The sequence below is a fragment of the Mizuhopecten yessoensis genome, unplaced genomic scaffold, assembly GCF_002113885.1.
Source record: "Mizuhopecten yessoensis strain PY_sf001 unplaced genomic scaffold, ASM211388v2 scaffold11099, whole genome shotgun sequence".
Taxonomy (NCBI): domain Eukaryota; kingdom Metazoa; phylum Mollusca; class Bivalvia; order Pectinida; family Pectinidae; genus Mizuhopecten; species Mizuhopecten yessoensis.
This window is the reverse complement of record NW_018408879.1, coordinates 1,051,493-1,076,701: the sequence shown is the minus strand read 5'-3', so window position 1 is coordinate 1,076,701 and position 25,209 is coordinate 1,051,493. Positions and strand designations below refer to the sequence as shown.

General features: G+C 37.1%; 1 protein-coding gene across 2 annotated transcripts in view; it reads left to right on the top strand.

Annotated features, from left to right (window-relative positions):
* Positions 1–23,681, top strand: part of LOC110465705 — a 32,131-nt gene extending 8,450 nt beyond the window's left edge. For both annotated transcript variants that reach the window (XM_021521707.1, XM_021521706.1), the window contains exons 3-19: positions 762–955; positions 2,299–2,441; positions 2,667–2,861; positions 3,850–4,071; positions 4,311–4,426; positions 5,936–6,064; positions 6,460–6,719; positions 7,388–7,592; positions 8,035–8,538; positions 9,045–9,225; positions 11,301–11,386; positions 11,630–11,865; positions 14,341–14,564; positions 15,218–15,314; positions 15,554–15,715; positions 16,535–16,605; positions 19,341–23,681. In XM_021521707.1, coding sequence (XP_021377382.1) covers positions 762–955; positions 2,299–2,441; positions 2,667–2,861; positions 3,850–4,071; positions 4,311–4,426; positions 5,936–6,064; positions 6,460–6,719; positions 7,388–7,592; positions 8,035–8,538; positions 9,045–9,225; positions 11,301–11,386; positions 11,630–11,865; positions 14,341–14,564; positions 15,218–15,314; positions 15,554–15,715; positions 16,535–16,605; positions 19,341–19,415 — 3,100 coding nt within the window. In that variant the 3' untranslated portion in view covers positions 19,416–23,681. The remainder of the gene's footprint in view (positions 1–761; positions 956–2,298; positions 2,442–2,666; positions 2,862–3,849; positions 4,072–4,310; positions 4,427–5,935; positions 6,065–6,459; positions 6,720–7,387; positions 7,593–8,034; positions 8,539–9,044; positions 9,226–11,300; positions 11,387–11,629; positions 11,866–14,340; positions 14,565–15,217; positions 15,315–15,553; positions 15,716–16,534; positions 16,606–19,340) is intronic.
* Positions 23,682–25,209: the final 1,528 nt, after the last annotated feature.

Here is a 25,209-nt window from a genome sequence, read left to right as displayed (position 1 = left end):
TAAGTAAAGTTCCATATCATAGACTGAAGCTAAGTAGGTGTAGGACCATAAAGACTAGAGTACACACTTGTATCAGGATATCACAAGGTATTGTGAAGTATTGAACACAATTGCTCTGCTGGTCAGATTCTACAAGATTCACATATTGTAGTTAAAGATCTACTGGTTAATTGTTTCTGTTTTTTTGTTATACAAACTACTCATATGTATCTTATGTTAAGAATTTAAGGTTAAGAAATAGTCTATATTAACTGGACAAGAAAACTGTTTCATCTGATCAATACCTGGTGTAATGACAGTAAAATGTTACATATACCTAGTATATCAATAGGGGCAACATTTCGTGTTTCTTCGCCCTTCTATATAGGAGGTTAAACCATTCCTTTGGGCTCCACCATCATGTGCCTAGTACAATATATTGCAAGTATCGTAACTCTATGACTTACTTTATGAAACATAGAGCTGGAAACAAATAGATGACATTAAACGATTATTTTTAGATTTTGACATGCAATGTCAACCCTATTATAACAAAGTTTGAAATATTGACAAGTTTGGGTAACAAACAGGTCACATGAAAAGTCACATGATCATCACAAGGAATATGTAATGGGCAGATCTTTATATGAATTACTATCAGTTTCTTGCATATTTGCTCAAGTCATAATCATTTTATAATGTAATTATTATAAGATTATCATCTGTTAAGTGAGCAAGTTGAAGAATATCATAAAGTGTAAATACCTAGTTCTTTTCCTAAGGGATCCTGACGGTGATAACACAGAAGCAATACTTGCACAGATGGAGCAGGTAAACCAGGCTCCGCGAGACCTACCTATGTACACAGGATGTGACTGTGTCACACGAACACACAGTGCCAAGCAGGACACCAAACAGTCACCAGAACCCACTGTTGAGAGTTATGGAGATGAGGATTCTAACTCGGATAATGAAGGTAATGTCTAAAAAGGGTATGTGTGTATATTTATTACAAATTATGGATATCTTCTCAAAATAAAATGTGTGTATATAAACTAGGGTACATTGTAACTGATTTGTAACTCACTTGACACAAATCTTATTAAACGTATTATGTTAAGGTCATCATGGATCAAGTTTTAACACTGTTTGGGGTCAAAGGTAAACATGGAATCTTTAAAAACTTATACAATTTTCCTTCTTAAGCCACATAGTGTACAGAAATAAAATGTTATATAAAGGAGGGGTGTTTTCTGTATCCCAGTATTATGTTGTGTGTGACAAGGTGAGGTAGATGTTTCTATATCTCAGTATTATGTTATGTTTGACCAGGTGAGGTAAATGTTTTTGTATCTCAGTATGATGTTATGTTTGACCAGGTGAGGTAGATGTTTCTATATCTCAGTATTATGTTGTGTGTGACAAGGTGGGGTAGATGTTTCTATATCTCAGTATTATGTTGTGTGTGACAAGGTGGGGTAGATGTTTCTATATCTCAGTATTATGTTATGTTTGACCAGGTGAGGTAGATGTTTCTATATCTCAGTATTATGTTATGTTTGACCAGGTGAGGTAGATGTTTCTATATCTCAGTATTATGTTATGTTTGACCAGGTGAGGTAGATGTTTCTATATCTCAGTATTATGTTATGTTTGACCAGGTGAGGTAGATGTTTCTATATCTCAGTATTATGTTATGTTTGACCAGGTGAGGTAGATGTTTCTATATCTCAGTATTATGTTATGTTTGACCAGGTGAGGTAGATGTTTCTATATCTCAGTATTATGTTATGTTTGACCAGGTGAGGTAGATGTTTCTATATCTCAGTATTATGTTATGTTTGACCAGGTGAGGTAGATGTTTCTATATCTCAGTATTATGTTATGTTTGACCAGGTGAGGTAGATGTTTCTATATCTCAGTATTATGTTATGTTTGACCAGGTGAGGTAGATGTTTCTATATCTCAGTATTATGTTATGTTTGACCAGGTGAGGTAGATGTTTCTATATCTCAGTATTATGTTATGTTTGACCAGGTGAGGTAGATGTTTCTATATCTCAGTATTATGTTATGTTTGACCAGGTGAGGTAGATGTTTCTATATCTCAGTATTATGTTATGTTTGACCAGGTGAGGTAGATGTTTCTATATCTCAGTGTTATGTTATGTTTGACCAGGTGAGGTAGATGTTTCTATATCTCAGTGTAATGTTATGTTTGACCAGGTGAGGTAGATGTTTCTATATCTCAGTGTAATGTTATGTTTGACCAGGTGAGGTAGATGTTTCTATATCTCAGTATGATGTTATGTTTGACCAGGTGAGGTAGATGTTTCTGTCCTACTTGCAATGCTAAGGAAGCTGAAGGACACACCTCTTAGACGGACGTCCAACAGAGCCTTTCTCACATTAGTTTCTAGTCTTGAGACAGCATCAGAGGTTGACAGTGAACAAGTTCAACAGGTAAGAGCTCACTTTGTTTATAATGTACAAACTCTTTACTGATGAATGATGATACACTTTACGGTAACAGTATCGACTACTTATATCTATTTAGTCATCTTCTAAACAGAAATCATACATTGATTAACATTGCATTGAATGAGTATTTAAATAAATAATCTTTACAGTTTTGAGCGCTGAATTAAAGCTACCTGTACTACAGAATGAACACTTGTCTGTTTGTAGATACTGGGTTACCTGGCAGACGAGGTAATTGTGGAGGTCCAGGATCTAGCCCTAGGTCTGATCAAACAACTATGTTTTCATCGCAGTAACACGACCAAGTTCATGGTGGCAGGACTCCTCAACAATGTGGAGAAGATCTTGTTGTCCATGCGGCCTCTCAAACCTTACGTGGCTGCTGTTGGGGTTCTAGAGGCAGTATGTCAATCTTCATTTAATGATACATGTCGCCTGTTTTCATCTCTGGTCCAAGCCTGCACACAAAATCACCTACATTGTACTTATAACTCTTACTTTTTGTCTCCCTATTTTACAAAAGTGAATGTATGTGCCCAAATGTCCTACATTCCAAATCATTTTCTCCCTACATTAAAGATCTGAGGTACATGTATGTTTTTATGATCATTCTTGAATGATAACTTGAGCTCCATTGGGGCAATCAAACTCTAACTTTAATTAGACTTCTTTGTCCAACATACTTAATTAGGAATGCTTTCAAGTCTAAAAAATGTTACCGCTAGTGTTTCATTTCGTTTCATTTCAACAGATTTTATTGACATGGTGTTATGGTCAAATGGATTGAATAATAGGCAAGCCTGTAAAAATTCTTTCCATGGGTGGCTAGAGTGTTACAAGAATATTATAGAACTTTAGCTAAATATATTTTATAGATTTTTTGAAATGAAAATACATAAATGTAAACGATAAAGTAATTAAAGGGAGGTAACTCACTGTTGATGGTTTACAATACAACACAGGACATACACACACACCGACATCAACAAACACACACACACAAACAAAACATAAATATAGTCATTAATTATCATAATTACACATGTACACAGGAGTTACTATTTTTAAAACATTCGATACAGTTAGGTAGATATACCAAAAATCCATGTGCAAGTACTGCACAGGTCATCACCACCTAAACTATGTATTACCTGTAGTGTACGTTACATAAAAAAAAAAGTTTAACATTGCATCTTAATCCAAGAAATGTAATTCTCTCAACTAACAAAAGCAGCAGAGGAATTACTAGTGCATAGTGATACCATCATTAGATGTCATAATGATATATTGCTAGTAAGTTAAGCCATCCAATTGTGTGTAAAGTAGCCTGTCATAAGTAGTTAAATGATTTCATTGATTCACTAGTTGTGACCCAATGTTTATGTTGTAGATTGTCAGTCATGAAGAGTTCCTCCCCGTCTGGTTGGAGCCAGTGATGCGCGTACTCCCTGGACTGATGCGACACCTCCAAATTGAGGAGACAGTGGATGCCAAGTATGCCATCTGTTGCCTGTTCCGTCGCCTTGCCCAGTACCCAGAACTCTCATGGAACATTCAGAATGAGGCCATTCCAGTCATTGATGTGACTAAGGGTAACAGTGCAAAAATGAGTGTAAGTAGTAAATTTCATTTTCAAATGTAATTGTACATTGTAGTTGATACAATTATTTACACAAAGCATTCTTAATGAACAGTAACCTATTATTTGTTTTGCCTTATGATACAAACTTCAAATAGGATTTACATGATATTGACTGGAAAAATCTTATCAATGATCTGTATATCTTTATTATATAAATGAATTAAAACTTACCAAAGGATTTATATTTTGGTTTTCCTGTATTCCTGTAGGAGGTGTACACACAGGTGATGATGGAGGCTGTACAACATTCAGACGAGGTATCCATAGGGCTGATACAAAATGGGGCCCTACCCACCGCCACCAAAATACTACAGGACGGGCCATGGTAAATTATATAGAATATACAGGGAGTAGGGGTACCACACCGACAAGGTATCCATAGGGCTGATACAGAACAGGCCCCTATATATATAGCTACCCACTGCCACCAAAATACCACAGGACAGGCCATGGTAAATTATATAGAATATACAGAGAGTAGGGGTACCACACAGACAAGGGATCCATAGGGCTGATACAGAACAGGCCCCTACCCACTGCCCCAAAAATACCACAGGACGAGCCATGGTAAATTATATAGAATATACAGGGAGTAGGGGTACCACACAGACAAGGTATCCATAGGGCTGACACAGAACAGGCCCCTATATATATAGCTACCCACTGCCACCAAAATGCCACAGGACGGGCCATGGTAAATTATATATAGAATATACAGAGAGTAGGGGTACCACACAGACAAGGTATCCATAGGTCTGATACAGAACGGGCCCCTATATATTTAGCTACCCACTGCCACCAAAATACCACAGGACGGGCCATGGTAAATTAAATATAGAATATACAGGAAGTAGGGGTACCACACGGACAAGGTATATAGGTCTGATACAGAACGGGGCCCTACCCACTGCCACCAAAATACCACAGGACGGGCCATGGTAAATTATATAGAATATACAGGGAGTAGGGGTACCACACAGAAAAGGTATCCATAGGTCTGATACAGAACAGGCCCCTACCCACTGCCACCAAAATACCACAGGACGGGCCATGGTAAATTATATTTAGAATATACTGGTAAGAGAATGGGTTACACACAGACAAGATGTCCATAGGGCTGATACACAACAGGGCCCTACCCACTGCCACCAAACTACAGGACGGGCCATGGTAAATTATATAGAATTTTCATAGGGGTTACACTGACGAGATATCCATAGGGCTGATACATAACTGGGCCCTTCCCACACCACCAAATTACTACAGGAAGGGACATGGTAAATAATATAGCACTTATAGAGGGTAGGGTATAAACAGCAAGATGTCCATGTGGAGCTATTATAGAACAGGGCCCTACCAGCCACCACCAAAATACTGCAGGACTAGCCATGTTATATAGCATTTATAAGGATGATACACCCACATGATGTGTCCATAGGACTGTTACTGCCACCAAAATACTACGATAGGCCATGGTGGGGGTGGTGGCTACTAACTAACGGACAAGGTGTTCACAGGACTGATATAGGACAAGGCCCTGGCCACCTTCACCAAAACACTACAGCATGGACCAAGGTATAGATTAGCGGATGGGAGATGAGATACACACTGATCATGAGCAGATAGTATCAAGCAGAACAAGACCTTTATACCCACTGACAGGCAGTAGTAGGATTTTGACATTTCTTTCCAAAAGTTATCCCAATGAAAATGCCCTTCCTTTCTGCATTCCTGTGTGTAAGATTTTATGCTGTAGTGGCATGGTCTCCAGAAACATCCTCTAGCTTTCTTCTTTGTTATATTCTTGTTCATTGTATAACTATACCCCTTGCAGTGGTCCTCAGAAGCATGCCTTAGCCTTGTTGTCAGCCTTGACCAAGAAGAACCTGGGGATCGCCTCTACTATCGACGACGAGGACCTCATGACACTGGTGCTGCGATGTATTAAGGAAACAAAGTGCAGGTAGACATTCATAATTGAAAGCATTCTACTATACGCTTTTCAAAGTGTGCTGAGAGAGAAATATGTCTGAATGGTATTCAGAATAAAGATTACTCTATTGCTCGTGTTGGTACATTGTACTATTTCTGGGACTAACATAAAATTGGGAGGGAGGCTAGCTCTGTTAGAACTGCTGGAACACCTTTGATTTTTTTTTTATAAAGTAATTTGAATAAGTTTGAAAAATATATTTGTTTTTCACAAAAGAACCAGAGAAATGCCTTCCACCATGAATACGTGACAACATACATCATCTTTATTTGTGAGGTTATAGTGGTATTGTTATGTACGTAATATATACTTATATCATGTGATAAAAATACATATTACCAGCTTAATAAAGGGTTTTGTTCTAGACATGTCTGTGCAGAGGCTACTTGTGTGCTAGCCAATACCTTCATGACTCGGAGCCGTGGTCGATGTCGGGATCTGATGGTCCACATCGCAGATTACCTAGTGCCCGCCACCATGGAGATAGAGCTGTTGCAGGCTTACAGTTTGGCTGGGGACTCACAGAAACTGCCTCTTATAAGGAACCGACATGAACGCGAAACACAGCTATGGAATGGCCTGCACAAACTATGTCACGTCATGTGTGACATCATATGTAAGGAAGGTAAGGATAACTTGTATCTTTTATAGGACATGCCACATCATGTGTGAAATATATGTCATATCATGTGTGAAATATATCCCATACTGATTGTGAAATATCACTTCCTGTTTATGAAATATCACATCCTGTTTTGGAAAGGTCACATCCTGTTTGGAAAATGTCACATCCTGTGTGATATGTCACATTCTGTGTGTAATGTTACATATATCTTGTGTGTGAAATGTCACATCCTGTGTGTGATGTTAGTATATCCTGTGTGTGAAATGTCACATCTTGTGTCTTGTGTTATGAATTTTCTGTTAGCTGTGATAGATTCAATCAATTACTATGGTTACAAATCAGTAGAATCTATCATTCTTTTATGATGAAGACCAAGGAATCTCAACCCAGAGGAAAAAGGTTTTGAAATTTAGCATAAGGCTTTGCTGAGTGCTAAACTTCAAATGTCTTATCTCAAGGGTTGAGATTTCTGTCTGCACATACATAAGTGATTAATCATTATTCTCTCACATGTTTTAAAGGGAAAAGGATTGTTGTATACTAGTGTCACCCTTGTAAAGTACTAGCCGCTTCCTACCGACTTGGCTAGGGAGAATTTCTCTTTAGCTCTTGTCGGAGGCATTGTACAAGTACATGTATAACATTTTAATGGCCTTTGAATTTGACAGCCAAGGTGGATTTAGATGGGGATGGTTGTCCACAGAGGATTGGTCTGACCGCCTCTTCAACGTCTGGCACACCCGCCCCGGGAGTTTCAGTGATCAGCCAATGTGTTAGGGTACTGACAAACGTGTGTATCTGGGCAGCCAGCAAGTCCCGACACGACTTCTACAAGATAGATCTTCATCATTTTGCACACATAGAGTCACAGAGGTACATATAAGTTCTTTTTTCACAGAGAACTACAAAATCTTTCATCCTAGTGTTCTTCTGTCTTAATTCTCTGGGCGTATTAATGTGAGAGGAAACCGGAGCACCCAGAGAAAACACACACGGTCGGGTAGGTGACCCCATACCTTTTCACATCCGGTCGGGTAAATGAACCCCGGCCACCTGCTATCTGTTGATCTTCACCACTCACTAGATATAAATGTAGGATATCTCATAAATGTATCAATGTAGGTGATTTCATAGGAAGTTACTTGGGAAATTGTAAAACATCCTCAAATTCTTTAATTCCTTCTTAAATAGGCTGAGGTAAACATTATATCAGTTGTATATGTGAGAATAATAATTATTTTTAATTGATGACAAGTTGACCAACATAACTTTTCAGTACTGTATATAAAACAAGTATGTATCTCACCATATGTAGGTTGAAGCTGTCCAAACTAAACAGGGTACTCACTCATTTTATATGGGACATCGCTGGGCGTCTTGTTTCTGCGGTGATGGCCCAGTTCTCCTCCCAGCTGCGCCGTCTGCTGGTTTTGGCTGACCTTCTGTATGACACAAAGATGAGGATGAAGCAGGATATATCTGGTAGTGTTGTTAAGAAGGGCACCAGTCAGAGGCTGCTCGTGGAGCGTGCTATCCTCAGAAATGGGACTGTAGATCTGTCCAAGATGTTCGTCAGTGCAGAGATTCACCTGATCAAGGTTTGCCTGGACTTTCTGCTGTGTATGTCTCTGTGTACATGTAGAGAGTTTCCAAATCTACAGAAGCATGAGACCCCACCGGGTAGTGACAGTAACAGAATCAATTCTAATAATAAAGCCACCACAAATGGGCGACCACCCAGTGGTGTATTGTCCAATGGTCGACCACCATCCTCCAAGAAAGAAAACGGCTGGGTCAACAATAACACAGAAAAGTCAAGGTATGAAAGCATTGAATTGAGTGACACTCTCTCCACCATACTATTGAGAATGGTTACCATTAAATGTCTACATTTTCGAATCAAAACAAGATGAAAGTTTTTCACGTCATTACCTGAACTAATGTACAAATGACCTTTGTATTAGCCATTAGACTTCCTACTAAACCATGGAAGTGTAAACTGCTTTCTGTATTCCTGTTTGTAGTTGTACATGGAAATAAGAGGTAAAACCAGAGATGTCGAATGATAAAAGGCTGATAAAGCGTTTTAAAGATTTTATCAACTGATAGAAACTTTTGTTAGTCATTTATATTTAAGGTTTACATAATGATGGAAGAAAAAATCTTTTTCTTTTAAAATGTGTTTGCAAAAAAAAGAAATATATATAAAAGACTGAGTGGTTTCTAAGCCATACATGCCAAGAATTAACATTGACTGTAATATACAGAGGCATCATAGGAAGTAAATTTTCTTTATTTGTCCTAAACTGACTTCTGATTAAACAGTAAGGAGCCCAACACAGAGGACGGAGGTGAGTGTGATAACAAACCTAAGCAGAAACAGAACACAGAGCAGAACGAGCAAGGCCTGGCCATGGAGCGAAGGAATCTCCGCAGAAATCTGTACGAGGCTGGCGTGTTCTACTGTGTGACTCCATTACTTAGCGCCTCGGACCAACTGTGTCAGGTAAATAGCCCACCCCATTCATTACGAGGTGCTTAACTATTACAATTGTATATGTGAATCTGTAGATATGTGATTTGGTTTGACACTTTCTTTAAGTGGTTCATCAACACAATAAAGGTCATGTGATAGACGATAGCTTAACAGTGAACCCAGTACTCAAAGTTGAAATATGCAGAATAAATTAAAGAATAGAGGAATTTACGATATTATATAAATGTTTCCTCTGATGATATGTATTTTGTACAGCAGGCCTATACTGCTGCTATGTAGATTACATTATAGTTTTATCCTCAGATTCATCGATGAATATGTCTTGGGCATTAAATACTGTGCTTATTAAGTCAGATATAGATACAATATGCACCACTAGCTACACTATATAGATGATCCAGGCCATTGACTATAGACCAGTCACTCCCTAGGGTAAAGAAACTTACCAAATGTGTGTAAAATGTATCCACTTATAATTACCTATGGTTGTGATGAAGCTGATAAGATTTTGGATTTACCTGGTAGTAGGATTAGTGTAACATATATGTTTGCAAGGCAAATTTATGTATAGAGTAATAATGGAGCGACTATAACTTTGTTAATACAAAGTCATTTTTGTGTGATTTGTGTGTGTGTTTCCTGTTTGCAGTGTTGGACACCATAACTATGGATGACCTTGTGTTAAGTGAGCTGAAGGTCAAATGTCACTATAAACACCAGCATATATAAACACCAAAACCTGCACCTTTCTTTGACACATTTTTCATCAGATATCCTAGTATTATGTGTAATTAAATGTGAAACGAAGTAAGATTTCAATATAGTGAAGTTAACAGTGAGTGGTATGTGTAATAAATAACATCATGTTATCAACCGATTTTACATTTAATTGTATTTAACATAAAGAAGATGTTTTAGTTTGTCAAGTGTTAATCAAAGCAATGAAGTATTCACATTCGGATAACTGAACTGTCTGGAAATCACGTCCTCTATGTAACCTAGTTCCGTAAGAGATAATCCTTCATATCAAAGACCAGACGTACTACTCCATCCTTGCTTATTTATCTTTATTTCACTACTTTCAGCTTTTTCCTAATCTTCATGTTACAAAAACTTTTTATATTCATATACACGCATGAAATATATTTTTGTATTCACCTTCCAGTCACTTTTATTTCATTCCATTCCTGAGTGCAGCACAGGGTCTTAGGGATAGCCAGGTTAAATAGGTTACAGTACATGCATATATTATGAAATTCCACCTTTTATCTATTTCACCAGAGGTTACCCAGAATTTCACCACCCCATTGCTTCTCTTCCTGCTTACAGTAATTACAGTCATTTTATTGTTAATTCAGAGGACTTTCAGTATAGTTAAACCAATTAATAGCCATAATTTCAACTGACATTCCACATTGTTCCTTTTCTCATTGACTGTATTTATTAATTGTTTCCAATATTTGAATCACTAGCTCTAGATCTCAAGATATGTCTGCACACTCCATGTTGATACATCATTTGTTTATATTTAAAGAAAAGGAATTACAACTTGTCGTTACATAATCTTTAGAAATGTCTGATATCTCCTGATTTTGCTGAAATACACTGTTTTTATGAATAGTTAGGTTAATAGTGAAGAGGTCTACAACAAGTTTACAGGTGATTGAATATAAGTAACAGATGAACTATGGCTAGTCTACAAATGAACTTAGGACCCATGGAGATGTGACACTTCAGCACTAAAGAGGGTCTGCAGCAGAATTTCAACATTATATTATACAGTTTAGAGAAATAGAAAGAATGAAAATTTTTCAGTTCTGACATTTCATAACTACACTGAACCACAAGTGAGATCAAATTCAAAATACAGATGTTTAAATAATGCAAAACAATTTTACTCTTAGTAATGAGCCTGTTGTGAAACTAAGTTAATATCAAGGTCACTGTTGCTTTTTATACAAGTTCAACCACAGGGCTATGGGGGAATTCATGTCTTACAGACATTTTCTTGTTTATTAAACAACATAGTTTCCAATATTGCCTACATTTTCATAAACATTCCATGGTGACTTTACTTGTGACAGGTTCTTGCGTGTCAGATCTTGAGGTGTAACATACAGCCCGTCGAGGAGAAAATACTCTTCCCTTCATCCAAGGCAACGCGCAGGAGGTAAACTTTGTCAAGAATTCATTTAATTATTTTCTAGTCATCAAATATTTTTGCGTGTACTAATTTTACAAAATACTTCAAACTTTGAAATTGGATGAACTTTTCCAAAATAGTACAATTCATAAAGTTATGATTCTGTAGCGTAAATAAATGTTTTACCGCTATGTTACATAAACCAACCGAAGGTGAAAGGATATGCAGAGACACTTAGACTTGTCTGGAGCTAAATCTGAACTTTTTCAGGCCCAAATCAGCTGTGAATAGAAAAGATATGGAGAAAAAGCTAAATGTGGCATTACACCAGATGTCCCCTGACTTTGCTGTCATCATAAAGGAGGCGATTGGGCCCCGCCCTGGGTCAGCTCATCCCGCCTTCAGTGTGTCTTCAGGATCGGGTGAGACTGATGATACCATGACTGTCAGTTCTACCTCGGGAGACGGTATTGATGACCAGGGAACTGCAGCCCGATTGGCTGAGTGTAAGACCATTGCGTTTTGTAACGTTCAGGTTTTGTATATGAGTCAGAACGAAATACTAGTATGTGTTTCTTATAAGTTTAAAAGTGCTTAATTAGACAGTTTTATTTTGAGTGATGGCTACCCAAATGTACTTCTATTTATGTATTATATAAGAAAAGTATAGGGCTCACACAGCTAAATCATTTACTACACTGTATATGTTATTACTAAACTTTTGAGCTAATAGCGTTAATATTTGAAGTTCAACACTAGTGACANATATGAAATGTTTAATATGAGTGTTACATACAGATGTATGGTGTGTATGAAGTGTTTAATATGAGTGTTACATACAGTTGTATGGTGTGTATGAAATGTTTAATATGAATGTTACATACAGTTGTGTGGTGTGTATGAAATTTTTAATACGAGTGTTACATACAGTTTTATGGTGTGTATGAAATGTGTAATATGAATGTTACATACAGTTGTATGGTGTGTATGAAATGTTTAATATGAATGTTACATACAGTTGTATGGTGTGTATGAANAATTCCTATCTATTAATGGACTCTGGAACTCTGACAGTGGGTTTATATAAAGCTTTTATACTTGTTTTGAGTAGATATTTCTATCTTTGAGCAAATATTGCCAATAAAACAATTGTCGATGATTTAATTTCAACTTTTTGATTTTTGGAAGGCCTGTGTGTCTTTTAGCGTATATGTCTGTGTGTCTGTCTTTGTCTGTCTGTCTATCTGGCAGTTCTTGTCTGTGTCTTGTCTGATTGCCTCGATGCACATGTCTACTGTTGTTTTGTCTGTCTTTGTTTTTCCAGTAATTATCTGTCTGTCTCTNGGATGTTTGGCATGTATGAAATATTTAAGATAAATGTTCCATACTGTTGTATGAATGTTTCTGCACAAATGCACGGTGTGTATGAAATGTTTAATATGAGTGTTACATACAGTTGTATGGTGTGTATGAAATGTTTAATACGAGTGTTACATACAGTTGTATGGTGTGTATGAAATGTTTAATACGAGTGTTACATACAGTTGTATGGTGTGTATGAAATGTTTAATATGAGTGTTTCTATACGGATATATGGTGTTTAAGAAATGTATGATAAGAATGTTTCTATACAGATGTTTGGCATGTATGAAATGTTTAAGATAAATGTTCCAAACTGTTGTATGAATGTTTCTGCACAAATGCATGGTGTGTATGAGATGTTTAATATGAATGTTACATACAGTTGTATGGTGTGTATGAAATGTTTAATATGAGTGTTTCTATACGGATATATGGTGTTTAAGAAATGTATGATAAGAATGTTTCTATACAGATGTTTGGCATGTATGAAATGTTTAAGATAAATGTTCCAAACTGTTGTATGAATGTTTCTGCACAAATGCATGGTGTGTATGAAATGTTGAATATGAATGTTACATACATTTCTTAAACACCATATATCCGTATAGAAACACTCATATTAAACATTTCGTACACACCATGCAACTGTATGTAACACTCATATTAAACATTTCATACACCCCATGCAACTGTATGTAACACTCATATTAAACATTTCATACACACCATACATATGTATGGTGTGTATGAAATGTTTAATATGAGTGTTACATACAGTTGTATGGTGTGTATGAAATGTTTAATACTAATGTTTCTATACAGATGTATGATGTGTATGATTTTTTTATATGAATGTTCTTTACAGGTGTATGAAATATTTGATATGCATGCATGTTCTATACAGATCTATGGTGTGTATAATTAAGCATTGAGTATATATGAAATGTTTGAAATAAATATGTCATAAATTAGCATGCTCTGTTATGATAGTACACACGATCAGTAAGTCAGATTAATATTCTCTACAGACCCAATACTTAGAAAACTGCGTATATGAAATGTGTATGGTTAACATGAAATGTGTATGGAATGTTTAGGGTGAGTGTACTGTGAAGTATGTTATAGTCTTCCAAATATTGTCATGTGTATGTGCTTTGAAAAACTGAGTAAAAATATAAATCAAAAGGCATTTTATGGTGAGTTTGGAGTGCTACAGGCGTCTGCTTTTGACAACCAGAAGTTTATAAGCCAAACCGGTGAAGTGGGACGGGAACACCCCCTGACATTTGACCCCATATCAATCCGCCATCACATTTTAAAATCTACTAAAACTAAACATTTTTCTTACGTTCAATACATGTAGATTTCATTCAATGTAAAGTATGTCAACAATTACCTATTTAAATTACTCAGAGGCACCCGGAACAAGCGTATGAAACACTTGCTGATTGGCTGATTTATTTGTGTGAGTCCTTATAATCTATGATCATACACTTGGAAGTGGATATGTAGCTTTTATAATAGTAAATAATTCGTACACCAGGCACTTGTATTTATATATTGAAAAATAATTCATGATGGTAGGTTTGCAATAAAGCAGAAAATTATTTTTGTTACAGATATGGAGCAGAGTAAGAAAACTGAGAAGATAAAAAAATCAGTGGACTTTGGTATACCAGTGACAGGTCCAACTCTCGACCCGCGACAACCAATGGGTCAGCAGTGTCGCCAACTCCTGGTCAAAGAGGCCGGGCACAGGGTCATATCTGGGGTGTTTACAGCTCCCAAATCAAACCGACGCCACTTTATCTCCCTTATCTATGACATCGTACATCTAGGGGATGTAAGTTGTTAAAAACACAGGCAGCTTTTAAAGCTGTTACATTGGTAACCTTTCAATTTCATTAAAGATTTCAAAGCTAGAGACTTTTGAAAAAGGTGTTTAACTGTAACTGTTGTAACAAACGTATAAAATACATCACACTTTAATTTGCATCAATAAGTTATTACAGTGTATAGCCTTTTGGGAATGATCAAGTACTTGTTGTGTATGTAATAAGAGATGGCAACATGCATATCTCATTAAAGTATCGAAAAAATTTGTGCACTTTTTGCATAAACCACTTCAGCAAACTTATTAACAAGTCACAGATCACTTTTGATGGATATTCTACATGAATAATGTTACATACCTAGGATACCAGAATCCAAGATGGCCACCTGTCAAGGTCATGTTCCATTACATTTATTTGGCGTAGATATATACAGCTATAACTTTTGTTCTATTGGTACAACTTTGTTATACTTGGTGGTAATTGGTACTTAATGGAAAGTCCACATGATGAATAAGGATATAATTTGTTGATCCCAGAATCAACTGGAAAGATGACTGCCACTGCTTGAGGTTGGCCAAGACTTTTTTGGTTGTAAAAATGTTTGGCGGAAATTGTACTTGACAGATTACATACAAGTTTTTTTATAATAATTGCTTGACAGCATGAACTACACATGAAGTTAGCAGAATTTGGCTGTATGCAGAAATTACTAGACTTCATAAGAGTCAACACCGACAGTGAACTTCTCGAGATTATTGGTATGTTATCTCATTGATATTAATAGTGATTGTTAGCTATATCACATTATTAATTACATTAAGGAGTTATTACTGATTAAGGTTATAATATACATGCATATAAATATTTATATATCACACATGTTGCACTATGATGAAAAGATGTATTGGTATAACCATATGGTTAGAGTGACGTGAACAGTCGACAGAATCTAACACTACACACATCTAAACTTTAATCTGTGGTGTTGTATATCCAGGGCTGATCATAGTCCAGATGTTGATAAAGAGTGACCCACGCTTGAGACAGATATTTGATCGCCATGGTGGCACAAGGCTGATGATGACCATGATGTCTAAGTACAGCAGTGGACCACTCAGGGACGAGATCAAGAACACCATGAGAACAGTGTCCAGTACTGGTCAGTATCCTAGTGTCTAGTCAGTATCCTAGTTTCTAGTCAGTATCCTAGTGTCTAGTCAGTATCCTAGTATTTATTCAGTATCCTAGTGTCTAGTCAGTATCCTAGTGTCTAGTCAGTATCCTAGTATCTAGTCAGTATCCTTGCATCTAGTCAGTATCCTAGTGTCTAGTCAGTGTCCTAGTGTCTTGTCAGTATCCTATTATCTAGTCAGTATCCTAGTATATAGTCAGTATCCTAGTGTCTAGTCAGTGTCCTAGTGTCTAGTTAGTATCATGTCTAGTCAGTATCCTAGTGTCTAGTCAGTATCTTAGTGTCTAGTCAGTATCCTAGTATCTAGTCAGTATCCTAGTGTCTGGTCAGTATCCTAGTGTCTGGTCAGTATCCTAGTGTCTAGTCAGTATCCTAGTATCTAGTCAGTATCTTCGTGTCTAGTCAGTATCCTAGTATATAGTCAGTATCCTAGTATCTAGTCAGTATTTTCGTGTCTAGTCAGTATCCTGTCTAGTCAAAGGCCGTAGTAAAGAACATGATTTGGTTCACCTGGTATGATGTGTCTATGAGAAGCAATGGCATCCTTTCAAACCGTGAACAATTTTCTTCTAATTATCATGAAATTTGACTTTGAGCTTGCTTGGTTGAACCACTTTCAAACTCACAGGTCAGATATTTTAAGAATGTCAAAAAGCATCTTGGCTGTCATGGTTAGAATGTTGATGTTTGTCCTGTAGTATCTTGGACTGTACTTAGATGAATTCCCATTAGTTGTGTAATTTATTTGATGAAAATGCTTTATAAAATGATCTTATTGTTTTACAGGTATCACTGCAGGTCCTTCCCGAGCAAAGCCGTCGGACAAGGGTAAACCACCCCCTGATGTGTGGGACCAGGTAAGCTATATTCAGACAAGGGTAGGCTACCCCCAGAGGTGTGGGACAAGGTAAGCTATATTCAGACAAGGGTAGGCTACCCCCTGATGTGTGGAACCAGTTAAGCTATATTCAGACAAGGGTGGGCTACCCCCAGATGTGCGGGACCAGGTAAGCTATATTCAGACAAGGGTAGACTTCCCCCAGATGTGTGGGACAATGTAAGCTATATTCAAACAAGGGTAGACTAACCCTTGATGTGTGTGACCAGGTAAGCTATTTTCAGACAAAGGTAGACTACCCCCTGATTTGTGGGACCAGGTAAGCTATATTCAGACAAGAGTAGACTACCCCCTGATGTGCTGGACCAGGTAATCTATATTCAGACAAGGGTAACTAACCCCTGATGTGTGGGAACAGGTAAGCTATATTCAAACAAGGATAGACTACCCCTTGGTGTGTGGGACCAGGTAAGCTATATTCAAACAAGGGTAGACTACCCCTTGATGTGTGGGACCAGGTAAGCTATATTCAAACAAAGGTAGACTAACCCCTTATGTGTGAGACCAGGTAAGCAATATTCAGACAAGGGTAGACTTCCCCCTGATTTGTGTGACCAGGTTAGCTATATTCAGACAAGAGTAGACTAACCCCTGATGTGTGTGACCAGGTTAGCTATATTCAAATAAGGGTAGACTTCCTCCTGATGTGTGGTACCAGGTTAGCTATATTCAGACAAGGTTAGACTTCCCCCTAATGTGCTGGACCAGGTAAGCTATATTCAGACAAGGGTAGACTACCCCCTGATGTGTGGGACCAGGTAAGCTATATTCAGACAAGGGTAGACCACCCCCTGATGTGTGGGACCAGAGAAGCTATATTCAGACAAGAGTAGACTACCCCCTGATGTGTGGGACCAGGTAAGCTACATTCAGACAAGGGTAGACTTCCTCCTGATGTGTGGCACCAGGTAAGCTATATTCAGACAAGAGTAGGCTAACCCCTGATGTGTGGGCCCAGGTAAGCTATATTCAGACAAGGTTAGACTTCCCCCTGATGTGTGGGACCAGGTAAGCTATATTCAGACAAGAGTAGACTACCCCCTGATGTGTGGGACCAGGTAAGCTACATTCAGACAAGGGTAGACTTCCCCCTGATGTGTGGGACCAGGTAAGCTATATTCAGACAAGGGTAGACTACCCCCTGATGTGTGGGACTAGGTAAGCTATATTCAGACAAGGGTAGGCTAACCCCTGATGTGTGTGACCAGGTAAGCTATATTCAGACAAGGGTAGACTACCCTCTGATGTGTGGGACCAGGTAAGCTATATTCAGACAAGGGTAGACTAACCCCTGATGTGTGGGACCAGGTAAGCTATATTCAGACAAGGGTAGACTACCCCCTGATGTGTGGGACCAGGTAAGCTATATTCAGACAAGGGTAGACTAACCCCTGATGTGTGGGACCAGGTAAGCTATATTCAGACAAGGGTAGACTACCCCCTGATGTGTGGGACCAGGTAAGCTATATTCAGACAAGGGTAGACTAACCCCTGATGTGTGGGACCAGGTAAGCTATATTCAGACAAGGGTAGACTACCCCCTGATGTGTGGGACCAGGTAAGCTATATTCAGACAAGGGTAGACTACCCCCTGATGTGTGGGACCAGGTAAGCTATATTCAGACAAGGGTAGACTACCCCCTGATGTGTGGGACCAGGTAAGCTATATTCAGACAAGGGTAGACTACCCCCTGATGTGTGGGACCAGGTAAGCTATATTCAGACAAGGGTAGACTAACCCCTGATGTGTGGGACCAGGTAAGCTATATTCAGACAAGGGTAGACTACCCCCTGATGTGTGGGACCAGGTAAGCTATATTCAGACAAGGGTAGACTACCCCCTGATGTGTGGGACCAGGTAAGCTATATTCAGACAAGGGTAGACTACCCCCTGATGTGTGGGACCAGGTAAGCTATATTCAGACAAGGGTAGACTACCCCCTGATGTGTGGGACCAGGTAAGCTATATTCAGACAAGGGTAGACTAACCCCTGATGTGTGGGACTAGGTAAGCTATATTCAGACAAGGGTAGGCTAACCCCTGATGTGTGGGACCAGGTAAGCTATACTCAGACAAGGGTAGACTACCCTTTGATGTGTGGGACCAGGTAAGCTATATTCAGACAAGGGTAGACTAACACCTGATGCGGGGGGCCAGGGAAGCTATATTCAGACAAGGGTATACTAACCCCTGATGTTTGGGAGCAGGTAAGCTATATTCAGACAAGGTTAGACTTCCCCCTGATGTGTGGGACCAATTCAGACAAGGGTAGACTATTCTCTGATGTGTGTGACCAGGTAAGCTATATTCAGACAAGAGTAGACTACCCTTTGATGTGTGGGACCAGGTAAGCTGTATTCAGACAAGGGTAGACCACCCCCTGATGTGTGGGACCAATTCAGACAAGGGTAGACTAACCCCTGATGTGTGGGACCAGGTAAGCTACATTCAGACAAGGGTAGACTTCCCCCTGATGTGTTGGACCAGGTAAGCTTTATTCAGACAAGGGTAGACTATTCCCTGATGTGTGTGACCAGGTAAGCTATATTCAGACAAGGGTAGACTAACCCCTGATGTTTGGGACCAGGTAAGCTATATTCAGACAAGGGTAGCTATATGCTACCCCTAGATTTGTTGGACCAGGAATGAATGTGTATATGTATGCTAATTCGAGTTATGCTTGTCTTTGGCAGATACAATCAAGCTGGAAAGATCAGGACAAAGTCAAGACAGTCCTACGCAACTGGAGGAGTGATGTCAAAAAGTGACCACTGCAGGGAAGCTAGCTTGTGTGTACTGGCCTGGCAGACTGTAAAACAGCTACATGAGGACATTCTCATTAAGGACTAAAGTACTCTTATGAGACCACCAATATATTACACCTGTCAAGTGTTTTATATATCCAATCAAGGCGGACTATTGTTTGTGATACCCAATAACCTACAGAAAATTAGCAATAACTTCATGTCAGTATTCTTGTATTATACAACTTTGATGCCTTCACTTCATAATGATAGATACAAATGCAGTTCATTTTAATAATTAAAAATCATAATTTATCTAATATAGAATAATACCAAGTTTGTCAGAAATAGCTCATATATTTGTTAACATCAAAATGTGTACCTGTGTACTGATTATATCACTATGTTTACTGATTATATCACCGAAAGTCATCATCATTTTATTTATTACATTCAGTATCAAATAATGTTATTTATTTATTCCATGTTTGATATCAACCTCTCCTAAATGTTCGACTTAAATTTACTTATTATAGGCTACATACATGTATCATTAATTTATGTCAATTTTAAGACTTCGTTATAATCATAACATTTCGTTTATCCTAATTTGTTGATATTATGTTGGTTCATTTTATTTTTAACAGATTGCATTTAAGTTAACAGAAGTATTTGATTTATTTGATATCTCTTTTATCAGTACAAGTTTGCTCTCATATTCTGTAGTATGAATATTACTTTGGTAAGTTAATATCTAAGGGGATATGTTCACTTCATCACTAAAGATATGTGTTTTTGTGGTTTTCATGTCGCATACGTTTGTATCTGTCTTAAGATGTGACTTGACAATTAAGATGTAAGTTTTATCTGATAATGTAGTTGACTACAGGTGAGTTAGATTACAGGTGAGTTAGATTACAGGTGAGTTAGATTACATAGTCTGTTACCTGTTGTTGATCACCAATTGTATATGTCAATCTTGGGTGATATGTTGTAACATCCCAATTAAGACTAAGTATCCCTCGACTGAGATATATAAAGATTTCTTTAAAAATACTTATCAACTGTGATTGTTACTGATATTGATGTTTGTGAAATATCTAATGACATCACACTGCGATAGAGGTGTGATTTGTGGTTATTAGAGATAGTTCCCATTTATGTGTAGCACAAGTAAATCACAGAGCTTATACAAAACAACCATCATACATCCCACATGAGGAAGATGGTGTAGTATTTCCTGAGTATTTTTTTTGCAAGTGAAATATGCTGCCAAATATCAGGTGATGTCAAGTGAGGGTACAGACAAATTGTTACTTACGTGCTAGAAGTACAAGAGTTATCCCCCTTGGTACAGTGGTATAGTTGTATTTTTCGTATTGAGTAGATGACCACAAGAATATGCACACAGGAATATGTATTTATAGATATATAGGTGTCAGAACCATTGCCAATGTGAACATTTCCACACTATGATCAGTGTCAGAAATATTGCCAATGTGAAAATTTCAACACTATGATCAGTGTCAGAACCATTGCCAATGTGAACATTTCCACCCTATGATCAGTGTCAGAACCATTGCCAATGTGCACATTTCCACACTTTGATCAGTATCAGAACCATTGCCAATGTGAACATTTCCACACTATGATCAGTGTCAGAACCATTGCCAATGTAAAAATTTCAACACTATGATCAGTGTCAGAACCATTACCAATGTAAACATTTCCACACTATGATCAGTGTCAGAACCATTGCCAATGTGCACATTTCCACACTATGATCAGTGTCAGAACCATTGCCAATGTGAACATTTCCACACTATGATCAGTGTCAGAACCATTGCCAATGTGAACATTTCCACACTTTGATCAGTGTCAGAACCATTACCAATGTAAATATTTCCACACTATGGTCAGTGTCAGAACCATTGCCAATGTAAATATTTCCACACTATGGTCAGTGTCAGAACCATTGCCAATGTGCACATTTCCACACTTTGATCAGTGTCAGAACCATTGCCAATGTGCACATTTCAACACTATGATCAGTGTCAGAACCATTGCCAATGTGAACATTTCCACACTATGATCAGTGTCAGAATCATTGCCAATGTGCACATTTCCGCACTATGATCAGAGTCAGAACCATTGCCAATGTGCACATTTCCACACTATAATCAGAGTCAGAACCATTGCCAATGAGCACATTTCAACACTATAATCAGTGTCAGAACCATTGCCAATGTGAACGTTTCCACACTTTGATCAGTGACAGAACCATTGCCAATGTGCACATTTCCACACTATGATCAGAGTCAGAACCATTGCCAATGTGCACATTTCCACACTATGATCAGTGTCAGAACCATTGCCAATGTGAACTTTTCCACACTATGATTAGTCAGAACCATTGCCAATGTGCACATTTCCACACTATGATCAGTGTCAGAACCATTGCCAATTGGAACATTTCCACACTATGATCAGTTTAAGAAATCACAACATGAATATTTTCACATTTATTCAAGTTTAAGGTTATGTTAAAAAAGATGCCAAATTATCAAGCATCATAAAACCCTATACACATCTACAAATATATCTACATTTGGTAGAATATCATAGTCTTGATGAATATCTAAATGTGATTGACAAGAACATTGATAAGAAAAAGAAAAAAAGTTTGTAGGTAACAGTTTAGAGAGACAGGATTACAGCAGTTTACACTAAAACTCTGTACAGTGAAGTTATGTTGTTCTTTACACCTTATAACTGAATACCTCCAGATTTTGATAAGGAAACTTCAAAGATTTGTTTGTATGACCAAAGCTGTCGAGTAACACACTCAGGTTCCCTACTCCAATGGTCAGTTTCCTGGCATGGTGAGCCATCACATAACACCTCCAGTCCATCTGGCTGATCACTTCAATATTTGTTATAGAACTTCTAGATGTGTGCATCATGATTATAAGACATATCATGTAATAATCACAGCTGTTACACTCTCAGATAAGTGCTGCAAAGGTCAAGGTCATGACAAGGGGTCAAAGGTCAAGGTCGTGACAAGGAGTCTAAGGTCAATTGATTCATCCTAACTTCTGATCATCATATGATTTCACTATGAAACTTCATCGATATGTGTATTACGACCACCGGTTGTTATGTTACAGAACACTACCTAGTAGGTATCCTGAAGACAAAGTTCATAAAGTGATGCTTTGATAAGTTCATCGAAATAATCAGTATGGATAGAGCCTGCATTTAACAACACTGAATCCTAAGTTACTGTTAATATACATTTACCATTTCATAGGGACTATACCTAGTACAACTTTTAAAATGTTATAATAAAATTGTCTTAGAAAAGAGAACTTTACGGAGCCCTGGCTTACTTCATATTATTTGCTTTGTAAATTGACCTTAAAATGCCTTAATTGTCAACGTAAGGCCATAGAATGTGTTCAAGGTCGCCAATTTTATAGATTTTATTCTGACAATAAAAAACTTTTTTTTTATACTGTAGAACATTTTATTTATACTGTAAAACAATTAGTGTGTAAAACATATTTTCACTTCAATATATTTTCGCTATTTATACCCTTTGAATGACAAACTAATGAAACAGAAGAATGAAAATTATTACATACCTAATGCAACACTGGGCAAAGGTTTGAAAAGTCAAAAAATCAAACACTGGTGTTTTGAGAATATGGCAGTTTCCTACTGTATATGGACGTTGAACACCTAGTCAAATAATTATACCATCAGATATTAATACAAGCTGTATCTTGCCAAGTAACTAATATTAGTTTAAACAAAATTTAACTACTGTCTATACAAGTAGTAGGTTTAACTACAAAATTTACATAAATCAGAGATATTTCTCTAATTTTCTCCTTATTACAAATGTATATACTTGTATGTAGAATTGTATTTTCAGTGCATTTAGCATATACAATCAAAAGACTATTGTTTTCTATATCATAATATGTATTAGGTAAGTTTATTTAAATACTAATTAATTGTGAAATCTAGGTATATAATACATTGTACTATGTTTGTATATGAAATGTTGAAGATGACAGCTGTACATTACTGGTGGTGATATTGAATGTGATATTAAATAGAAGTCTGATTAAAGATTGGGTCATTTATATGATTATACACTTACAAACTGTACACCTCTGGTGTAATTCTTTTTAATTGAAGACTCTTTCAGGTGCCAATTTTTATTTTTTTCTAAAAATTAAAATGAAGAAAGGATTATTTGATTTTTTTTTATGTAGTTTAAAAATGGAGCAAAATATGAATTTTGACAAATTACTGAAACTTCATAAAAAAATGAAAATGCGAGAGCTCTTTTGTTTATTTCTGTTATTTAAAACAAGTACACATTTACATATGTGATTTTTTTAATGTGATTTAAATGTTAATGTGAAAATTAAAGCAGATGAAATCATGAATATTTTAAATCTAATTAACCCACTCACATTGTACCAAACTACTGCTATCTGGCTAACAGTTCATGGGGTTTGTCATTTTGTCTCTGTTTCTCTAGTACCATAAAACAAAAGTTTATATTTTTTTGGTACCAGAAATAAGCAGATGGTTATCACACCATATCAGCTGTTAGCAAAGATGGCTGTAGCATGCTAAACCAAAATTCAAATTGTTTATTTATGCCAAAATATTCAGTTGCTATGACTTTTTAATTCGTTATATTAGTGCTCTGTATGTTTTTTTTGTTAATGGATATATTTGTTCCCTATGAAACAAGTACCTTGGTCACTGTTTTCATCCATTATGCCCATATAATACCCTACTTAAGTGTTTACCTAAGGTTACCATATAGTACCCTGCTTAAGTGTTTACCTAAGGTTACCATATAATACCCTACTTAAGGGTTTACCTAAGGTTACCATATAGTACCCTACTTAAGTGTTTACCTAAGGTTAACATATACTACCCTTCTTAAGTGTTTACCTAAGGTTACCATATAGTACCCTACTTAAGTGTTTACCTAAGGTTACCATATAACACCCTACTTAAGTGTTTACCTAAGGTTACCATATAACACCCTACTTAAGTGTTTACCTAAGGTTACCATATAATACCCTACCTAAGTGTTTATCTAAGATTACCATATAATACCCTACTTAAGCGTTAACCTAAGGTTACCATATAATACCCTACTTAAGTGTTTACCTAATGTTACCATATACTACCCTTCTTAAGTGTTTACCTAAGGTTACCATATAGTACCCTGCTTAAGTGTTTACCTAAGGTTACCATATAATACCCTACCTAAGTGTTTACCTAAGGTTACCATATAGTACCCTACTTAAGTGTTTACCTAAGGTTAACATATACTACCCTTCTTAAGTGTTTACCTAAGGTTACCATATAGTACCCTACTTAAGTGTTTATCTAAGGTTACCATATAATACCCTACTTAAGTGTTAACCTAAGGTTACCATATAACACCCTTCTTAAGTGTTTATCTAAGATTACCATATAATACCCTACTTAAGCGTTAACCTAAGGTTACCATATAATACCCTACTTAAGTGTTTATCTAAGATTACCATATAATACCCTACTTAAGTGTTTACCTAAGGTTACCACATAACACCCTTCTTAAGTGTTTATCTAAGATTACCATATAATACCCTACTTAAGCGTTAACCTAAGGTTACCATATAATACCCTACTTAAGTTTTTACCTAAGGTTACCATATAATACCCTACTTAAGTGTTTACCTAAGGTTACCATATACTACCCTTCTTAAGTGTTTACCTAAGGTTACCATATAACACC